The sequence below is a fragment of the Onychostoma macrolepis genome, chromosome 01 (genome assembly GCF_012432095.1).
Source record: "Onychostoma macrolepis isolate SWU-2019 chromosome 01, ASM1243209v1, whole genome shotgun sequence".
Lineage (NCBI taxonomy): Eukaryota > Metazoa > Chordata > Actinopteri > Cypriniformes > Cyprinidae > Onychostoma > Onychostoma macrolepis.
The window spans coordinates 3,203,290-3,213,263 of record NC_081155.1 but is presented as its reverse complement, the minus strand read 5'-3'; the positions used below and the strand labels follow the sequence as shown (position 1 = coordinate 3,213,263).

At 37.8% G+C, this 9,974-nt stretch overlaps 1 protein-coding gene across 1 annotated transcript; it reads left to right on the top strand.

Annotated features, from left to right (window-relative positions):
* Positions 1-5,942: 5,942 nt before the first annotated feature.
* Positions 5,943-9,711, top strand: LOC131542975 (zinc finger protein 501-like). Its single transcript, XM_058780119.1, has 4 exons — positions 5,943-6,561; positions 7,265-7,432; positions 7,549-7,894; positions 8,499-9,711. The coding sequence occupies exons 2-4, from the start codon at positions 7,265-7,267 to the stop codon at positions 9,509-9,511; spliced, it is 1,527 nt and encodes a 508-aa protein (XP_058636102.1). The 5' UTR covers positions 5,943-6,561; the 3' UTR covers positions 9,512-9,711.
* The last annotated feature ends 263 nt before the right edge of the window (positions 9,712-9,974 follow it).

Below are 9,974 nucleotides of genomic sequence, written 5' to 3'. Positions count from 1 at the left end.
GCTGAAGTAACAAGTCTGCCACGTTTGTCCCCAACTGAGGAAAAAATCAAAAAAATTACCGTAAATCACGCTACCAATGGCGATTAAATCTAATGATCGGTTAGCTCATATCACATCAAACCGTGCAAAGCATTATTATTGTTATACTTTATTCTCAAATTATTAATGTTAACAACATCAGCATTGCGTGACTATGAGTAGTATGTATTAGCTTGTAGATTTCAATTTCTGGAATAAACACATAATCCTTTCTGGATTACAATCCGCTAATCAAAATGATACCTTTAATTATTCTATCTGCTTTGAGAAAAGGCTAAACGATCCGCCACCTGCAGGATTATTATTTTGAATTCTTATTTTATTTGAAATTTTTATTTTATTGACAAACTGTTTAAGTTTGATCTAATGAAAAAAATAAATAAATAAATAAATGTATATACTGTATATATATATATATATATATATATATATATTCAAGACAGATAACATTTTGAGCTGTCATATGGTAACATATGGTTACGATGTGCCCCTCACATGTTACAATGTACCCCACCCACCACATTTCACTTCCATTCTTTTGAGTTAAATTAAAAAAAAAACGTATTTTATTGTAATTATGAAACAAAGCGACATATTTGTACTGGACAGGTGTGGAATTAATGTGGATAAAAAATTATACTCTGAGCCCTACGTGGATATACACAAACTGAGAACGTCAAAAAGTGTTAGGTTGCGCACTGCGCTCCCTATTTGTAATAAAACCACAGTAACGACAAATTTTCTATTGTTATACTACGGTGACATTTTGTTTAAAATATGATATTTGTAATAAAGCCATAATTACTAGATTAGCACATAGCTTAATTTTCATTCCTGGACACTTAAAAAATGCTTAGTGGGGCAGTCGTGGCCTAATGGATAGAGAGTCGGACTTGTAACCTGAAGGTCATGGGTTTGAGTCTCAGGTCCGGCTGGGATTGTCAGTGGGGGGACTGTAGGAACCTGATAGAGAGCAAAGGAGAAGAAACCACCGCAGAGGAGCAACAACAGAGTGATGAGGAAGAACAGGAGAATAATGGAAATGATGAAGATGATTTCATTCCTCCAGGTTTGTTTCTTCCTTTTAAGAGAGATAGAGAGAGAGCTTTCCTACCGCAGAAGAGAGGAGACTTCATTCAAAAGTCAAAAGTAGAGCCCTGCACGGGCCTCAAATTTAGGCCCTGGCCCGAGATACTCAGGCCCTAGCCCGGCCCGTGTCGGACAGCTTATCAGAATTACCGACCCCAGCCCGTCTTTTTTTTTTTTTCCCCTTCTCCCAAAACGGCTCATGTTTCAGCTATTAAAATAGTTCAGTTTTGTATGTAATGGCAAAGTGATTATATTTCGTTTTTTTTTCCTTTTTTTATTTTATTTTTTATTTTTATTTTTTTTTATTAAGTTAATTTTGAAAAACGTTTGGAGCATTTTTTGCTCGTTAAACAAGTTATTTTTTTCTTAAAGTAACGACCAAGCAGCCAGCGGCAGACCGGCAGGCTGATTATAGCATGTTTGATCGATTTAGCCTTCTCAAATCATCATGACTTGCCTAAAATAAAATCTATAGATATAATAAAACAGTTCAAGCATATAAAATGTTTAAACGTTAAACCTAGATAAATGTGCGCTGCATCCAGTAGTTTGTGCGGAGAGCGGAAGCTAAAGCGCAGGACATGGAGGCACCAGCGCAATCAATTGCATTTTTTTTTTCCAGTGGAAACAACTTAAAATAGGCCGTAATTTTTGCTCATAAAGGTAAGAGTAATACATCATTCGGAAAGGGTCTACTTCTATTTGTGTGCACTCACAATATCAACAAAACGTCGTGCTTTTAAGAAAACGATACGCTTTCTGCCGTCTCGTCTTCAACAGGAGCGCTTCACAAAAATGAACCGAAAGTCAGCGAATACATTCCTCACAGACATGATAAATATATCTATAAAAAGCTTTAAATTACTACTTAAGGAAATAAATCAAATCGAAATCAAAAACAAAAACTCATTCGTTATTAATCCATGAAGATGCACTTCTCTCTAAAGACGCGTCTAATGAGGAGATGAATCCACACTGATACAGAAAACACTAGTTTATTAGTAAGTAATTCAAATATCTCCTTACTATTTCCCTCGGACACATTCATGGTAATTACTTTTGGGGCTTTACGGCAAGCTTTATTGCGTTTATTTGAAAGCAGAACAGCTGCGCTGACGGCGCGATCGCTGCTGCAGGACTCTAAACACCGTCGAGTCTCGTGTTGTTTCCACCAGCGCGGCAATTTTTTTTCATCACTAATTGATAATAATAATAATTATTACATTTATATAGCGCTTTTCTAAGCGCTTTGCTTAGACATTGATGGATGTCTAAAATATAAAAATAAGGAGAAAACTAAAACAGGCCGGAGGCCCGGCCCTCGTCTGAACTATGACATGAAAATTGGCCTGAAGCCCGGCCCTAGGGACGTAAAAATGCAGGGCTCTAGTACTAAGGTCTGGAGACTGGCTAGAGGGTGACCAGATTTCTCATGGTTCAATTGGGGGGAGGGGTGTGTGTATATATATATATATATATATATATATATATATACACACACACACACACACACAATTTGCTTTTTTAAATTTCAAATTACAAACCATGAAATTATGGTTTGTAATTTGCTTCTTTAAAAATAAAAATAAAGAAGCAAATTACAAACCATAAGACAAATACAATAGATACAGATTAAATAAACTCATTTTTCTAATACAGTAGGTTTAACATGTATACCTTTATTTAACATCTTTTGTTGTTCGATTAACATAATGAGACAGGTATTTAATTAAGCTGCTGTCCCTTTAAGACCAAATGAATATAATATACTTGCATATCTGGTTTTCACCCACCTGTTTATGTTCACTTAAGCCATAACCGACTGTATTTATGTGAGATACTCCACACAATGGACGCTTTGACAGCTGTGTGTGTGTATTTGACAATGGCGCAAAGGAGAACTGATCGCAGGACTGGGATCGTGCAGCCGAGAGAGCGCTCCTATTGTGCTATTCAGCATGATTCCGCCTTTCCCGCCTTCATTCATATTACTGCAAGTTAAACAATAACGAATTGTGATTGGATGCTAATTGTTCTACGACCAGCTTAGTTACCTTTGCTGTTCTCACGTGACAGAACAGTTACTCGCTCTGATTACCCAGTTGTAAAGACATTTTGAAATACGGGACAAAACATGATTTTTTCAAAATTAGCCGGGGCACTAAATATAGAGCTGAAATACGGGACTGTCCCGGGAAAAACAGGATGTCTGGCCACCCTATGGCTAGGCCACTCCAGGACCTTAATGTGCTTCTTGAGCCACTCCTTTGTTGCCGTAGGAAACCAAACAACTGTTTCTTGAAGTGCCCTTCTGTGTCATCCTCCCGTGCCCACACGGAGGTGCCGTCATCATGGAAAGAATCAGCGCAAAGGATCATGGGAGCCAGAAGTAACCATCAGTTTTCGGCAAGTTTTGAGCACTTCAGTTTGGAATGACCCTTCAATATGGTAGTCATGATTGTTTTCACTCCGAAGTGCCCTTCAGAGGGCAATATATCCAGTTTGGAACGCACTGTCTGTAGCAATGCATGTGGTGTTGTAAAGCAGAGAGATCGGCTGTTTTTATATGATAAGGTAGTCATCGTGAGCTGATTACAAACAAAATTATTGTTATTTTTTATATGTTTAAGTTTTGCATAATCAACTCTGTGAAATTACAGCATGCAACCAAAGTGTTGCTCTAATAGTTATAGTGAATGAATTTTAAATCTATATATAGCATATAAAAAATTGAACTCCAGTACTATTTAGACACAGACATCATGAACGAGCATATGAATCTCAACAATGGTGACAATCAACAAAATGCTTCATGCTGCAATGCATGTTGGGTAACACCATAGTAAAAACTCCCATCATGCACTGCAGCATGAATAATTATTGTCACCACTGTTGAGGATGGTATGATGGGTGTTCATGTCTAAAAGCCTGAACTGATGCAGTTCTCCGTTTTTCAATGTTGAAGCATTACGGTGGACTTGTTTAAAATGACTTTTTATTTCAGTTCAGCATCAGCTGAATGTCAGTCAATACATCAAAGAGAAATGCCTTTGTGATGTTCATTAATCAAGAGTTATAAGCAGAAAGTGTAAGCACACCTGCTACTTCAAGGTTTAATTCAGCAATGCACAAATGCTTACTGGGAAACAATATTGCAATTGCTTAAAAGCAAATTACTTTGAATTAGTGAGAGGGTCAAGAGACCAGCTAAAGCAAACTTTGACCACATTTATGGTGGCATCGTATTTATTTATTTTTTTCTTTTTCAGTTGATTCCATCAAAGGCTCTGGCTGAAGTCAGTTGTAGTTCTTGTGTTTCTCTTTTCTTCAGTGACGTTGATTGTTAACAGCAGGTGTTCATTACTAATGCTCAATCATCTTTTAATTAGTCACTTAATGATCTCCTTAACTTTAACTCTTTGAGGACTTGGGATTTGACTTAAGCCAAAAAAAACATGGTTACTATAATAAAACCATGGTTAATTTTCGTGAGGGGAATACCCATCCACAACCCATTTTCAATGCCCTGGCCCTGACGGTATATGGCCCCGTCCATCGTCCCTTTGATGCGGTGCAGTTGTCCTGTCCCCTTAGCAGAAAAACACCCCTAAAGCATAATGTTTCCACCTCCATGTTTGACGGTGAGGATGGTATTCTTGGGGTCATAGGCAGCATTCCTCCTCCTCCAAACACGGCGAGTTGAGTTGATGCCAAAGAGCTGGATTTTGGTCTCATCTGACCACAACACTTTCACCCAGTTCTTCTCTGAATCATTGGCAAACTTCAGACAGGCTGTACATGTGCTTTCTTGAGCAGGTGGACCTTGCGGGCACTGCTGGATTTCAGTCCTTCACGGCGTAGTGTGTTACCAGTTTTTTTCTTGGTGCCTATGGTCCCAGCTGCCTTGAGATCATTGAAAAGATCTTTCCGTGTAGTTCTGGGCTGATTCCTCACCATTCTCATGATCACTGAAACTCCACGAGGTGAGATCTTGCATGGAGCCCCAGTCCGAGGGAGATTGACAGTTATTTTGTGTTTCTTTAATTTGTGAATAATCGCACCAAGCTGCTTGGCACTGATCTTGTAGCCCATTCCAGCCTTGTGTAGGGCTACAATCTTGTCCCTGACATCCTTGGTCAGCTCTTTGGTCTCGGCCATGGTGGAGAGTCTGGAACCTGATTGTTTGATTGCTTCTGTGGACAGGTTGTCTTTTATACAGGTAACAAGCTGAGATTAGGAGCAGTCCCTTTAAGAGATCTCAGCTCCTTACTTGTATAAAAGACACCTGCCAGAAATCTTGCTGATTGATAGGGGATCAAATACTTATTTCACTCATTAAAATGCAAATCAATTTATAACTTTTTTGAAATGCGTTTTTCTGGATTTTTTTGTTGTTATTCTGTCTCTCACTGTTAAAACAAACCAACCATTAAAATTATAGACTGATAATTTCTTTGTCAATGGGCAAACTTACAAAATCAGCAGGGGATCAAATAATTTGTTCCCCCTCACTGTATGCATCACAGTTAAGAACGTCTCTCAAATGCATGTAGCCAGCCTACTGAAATATTCTGTAATTCGAAATCACAATAGGGTGAAAGATATGTAATTTTTTAATTTAATTTAATGCACAAGTGGCCAAATGTGAGCACAGTGCAGTTGTACTACAAAATATGCGCTATTATTTTGTTAATTTGTAGAGTATGAAAATTAAATGATATTTAAATGCATAAAATAACTAATTTTACATTCTGGCATTTATGTGCTGTTAACTTTCGCCTTTTTCACATTATTGCAGATGGGAATTCAAAAGATAACTTTTTCTTTCTTTCTTTTCTTTGTACAGAGCTCGATTTAGGTTTGACAAAACTGTTGCAATGAATTCATTTTGACAACTTATATAGAATGTTAAACATTGACTGTTTTGATGAAGATGTGCCACCTCAGACTGGTTGCTCCATACATGGCCCCTTCCTGGCCACCCCTATGAAAACATCCTGGCTCTGCCACTGCTATCTGCACCTTTTCTCATTAAAATAAAAAAATACAAATTTTATTTCAGTGTACACCACAGCCCAAAAGACACGATTTTTTAAAAAAACCTATAAACTGATGTTTAATGGTTTTTCTGTATGGTAAAATAAGAAATTAATTAATTCAAGTTATGACGGTGAATGGGACGTTATTAAACAGCGAAATGCAATAAAATGTCCATCATATGCACTACAGAGGCGCTTGCATGTGTTACGGCTACGCACTGTGCGTAGCATGAGCGCTCAGACTGACCTGAGATTTGCCTCGCAAGGTGGGAACCTGCTGACTATTGGACTAGATGACCACTTGTTCTCTCACTGTACTGAAGGAGGCGCTGTGACGCTCTTAGTTCACCGGTAAAAGCACTGAAGAAAGAAAGACTGTAGGAGCTCAGTCTCGGTACGTGTTTTAACTGTTAATGTGATTGTTGATTTGCTGTCTTTAGTGTGTTAATGAGCGTTCGTTTGCCAAATTTGTTTTAGGAAAATTAACCTATAAGTTGTACTACAGTAACCATAGTTTAACTTAAGTATTTGTAATAAAACCACATTAGGCTAAGCATAAATTTACCATTGTTTTACTTACTGTAACCATATAACTATAATATTTGTACTAGTATATGCTGGACACTTTTGAAGGATCCCTAAAATTGGTTAAATCTCACAGTCATATTTGAGTTGTGGAGTAAAGTTTAAATGTAAATGCAGCTAAATTGAAGTGTTCTATATTAATAAAATATCCCTTACGAAAATTAACCATGGTTTTACTACAAATAAAACCAACAAACCATGGTTACTATAGTTAAATGGTTTGGCTACACTAACCATAGTTTAACAATGGTATTTGTAGTAAAACTGATCATACAAATGGTAATTATGCCAAAAAAAAATCATGGTTACTACACTTTTACTATAATAAATCCATGGTTAATTTAGCTGATATTCCATAGTCAACAATAAATGTAAACAAATATATTTATATCTGACATTTATGTTTCTGAATATTCTCCAGAAGTTAATTTTCTTTATTCAGTTCTGCTCTGATATTTAGTTTGATCAGTTCATTATAAATATTGTAGTTATCATGATGTGTTTGTGTTCAGATGTTGATCATGAAAGCGCAGGTGGATGTGATCTGCTGTAAATCAGTAGGAACTGATCTGTCCATGCTGGATATTGAGGATTTCATCACAGAAATCTGTCGGCTGAAGAAAGAGGTGGCGTCACTGGAGGCAAAGCTGAGAGAAAGAGGAGACAAACTGAACAGAGAGGTTTCAACAGCTCTTCATTTCATCTTTAGCTGCTAATATGGACTGACTGTTATGTGAACTAATGTCTTATTTTGAATCATACTATTACTAAATATATCACTGATTGTGTTTGTCAGGATGTGGAGAAGGCTTCAGTGCGTGTGGCTGATGGGACAGAAGCTCAGGATTCAGTCTGGAGCGTCAGAGATCAGAGATCCAGAGACACACAGGACTCAGAGCTCAGCCTCACTTTACTCTGTTATACTGACGCTCAGGATCATGAATCCACTGATCAAACCTCTGACTGTAACGCTGGAGAACAGCAGATGCTGCAGACGCCGCTGAAGATGTGCTCCGTCAAACTGGTGGACTGCAGGAACCTGATCGAGAGCAGAGCAGAAGAAACCACCGCAGAGGAACAACAACAGAGTCATGATGAAGAGGAGGAGAATAATGGGAATGATGAAGATTTCATTCCTCCAGGTTTGTTTCTTCCTTTTATGACCTTTTGTTGTTTTTCATGACAGTTTAATGTGAGCAGAGTCTCTTCAGGATCAGGTTTATTGGCTGTTGGTCTCTGATGGTCTGATCACATTTGAGATACAATTTTCTGAGATATTTGGGAATATAATGGCAAGTGATAGTATTTTATTTTTCTCTGTGTTGAGATTTTGATCTAGAATGTTGTTTTTTAAGTGATCCAGATTTGGCCAAAAAAATCAAATTTCAATTATTTTTGTCATGATAGAATGATTGTTAAATTATAAAATCATGGAAGAAATATATTGCGATTGCAATAATACTATTATACTGTAAAATAACAATAGCAATAAAAATGGGGGGTGAATGTTGCATTTCCAAACTCACTTTATCGATGTGTCTATGCATGAGTTTATTTAATTAACTTGCAGGCTTTTTGCGATTGGATATCTGCACTAAACCATATTGCGATTATTATTATTTTTTTAATTAAACTGTTCACCCCTAGACTTATATAGACACATATTACAGAATTTCTGTTTCCTAAAGTGACTCTTTTCAAGTATATTTTAAAACCCAGAATTTATAACCATTCTGTTCATTTCAGATGACAAAGGCAGTTCATCTTCTGATGGAGAAACAGCCTTAACATCAAAAGAGAATCTGACGGTCAAAGGTTTTCCTTGTGCCACCTGTGGAAAAACACTGAGTTCACAGGGTCATTTAATGAGACACGAGAGAAAACACACAGAACAGAAAGACTTCACCTGCAGGAGATGCAACATCAGCTTTCCTACCGCAGAAGAGAGGAGACTTCATTCAAAAGAGCACAGCGTGAAGAGGGAGTTTAACTGTGAACACTGTGAGAAGGTTTTTTTCATTCATTCTAGTCTAAAAGTTCACTTGAAGACACACGGTGGAAAGTCTTTCCACTGCAGTGAATGTGACAAGTATTTCAGCACCAAAGGAAATCTTGGTGCTCATAAGCGAATCCACACGGGAGAAAAACCGTACAAGTGTCCACACTGTGAGAAGAGTTATAACCACGGATCTCATCTGAAGAAACATGTGCGTGTTCACACCAATGAGAGGCCGTACCAGTGCAGTGAATGTGGAAAAACCTTCACAGACTCAAGCTGTCTGAAGTCACACCAGAAAATCCACTCAGGTGAGAAACCGTTTCAGTGCAAATACTGTGACAAACGATTCCGTCAAAGACTTACTCTGAATTGTCACGAGAGGACTCACACCGGAGAGAAACCGTATCTGTGCTCCTACTGCGGGAAGAGCTTTTCTAGTCCAAATTCTTTTGTATTTCATAAGCGAGTCCACGCTGGAGAAAAACTGTATCACTGCAGCGTCTGTGAGAAGAGTTTCAGTAAACATAGTACATTACAAAACCACAAGAGGACTCATAGCGGAGAAAGACCTTTCAAATGCTCACAATGTGATAAGACGTTTGCTCGATCAGACGTCCTGAAGGTCCATCAGCGAGTTCATACAGGAGAGAAACCTTACTCCTGCTCCATCTGCGGCGAGAGATTCGCTTATTTAGGTAGTTTTCAGACCCACCAGAACAAACACGCTAAAGAACACACTGCTCCAGGATCGTCAGAGTGACTTTCATCAGTCAATCTGGAAAATAGACTCGTTCCGCTCATCCTGAAACTGTTCATTGAGCTCTTACTGCCAGTTGGGGGCAGTGAGCTTTCATATGTTGGATCGAACCCAACGTTGTAAATAAAGTCATGTTTAATAAAGTAGAGCAATGGTTTTATGTTAAACCAGACAGAACTATTAAAAATAATCAAAATAAAATACTACAATAATATGAGTGCCTGAATTTCATGAGGTTAATCATGTTTTATGTGGTGAAATGCACAAAGGAGAGTCACTGGCAATTACAGGTTTCATTTAATCAAGAAAGAGCCATAGTTTATTAATTGTCGATTTCATCACTGTATTTCCAGAGCATTTATGCCACAATGTAAGGTAAGATATTTACTTGGTAGAAACAAATGTCTGGGTGGAAAAGTTTGGGGGTTTTGTAGCAGCTATTTTAACTTCACTGTAATGTCAGATA

Coding starts and splice junctions, on each gene's coding strand:
- LOC131542975 (XM_058780119.1), top strand. CDS start 7,265: ATGTTGATCATGAAAGCGCAGGTGGATGTGATCTGCTGTAAATCAGTA. Junction 7,433..7,548: donor GAGACAAACTGAACAGAGAG/GTTTCAACAGCT, acceptor TGTGTTTGTCAG/GATGTGGAGAAGGCTTCAGT. Junction 7,895..8,498: donor TGAAGATTTCATTCCTCCAG/GTTTGTTTCTTC, acceptor TGTTCATTTCAG/ATGACAAAGGCAGTTCATCT.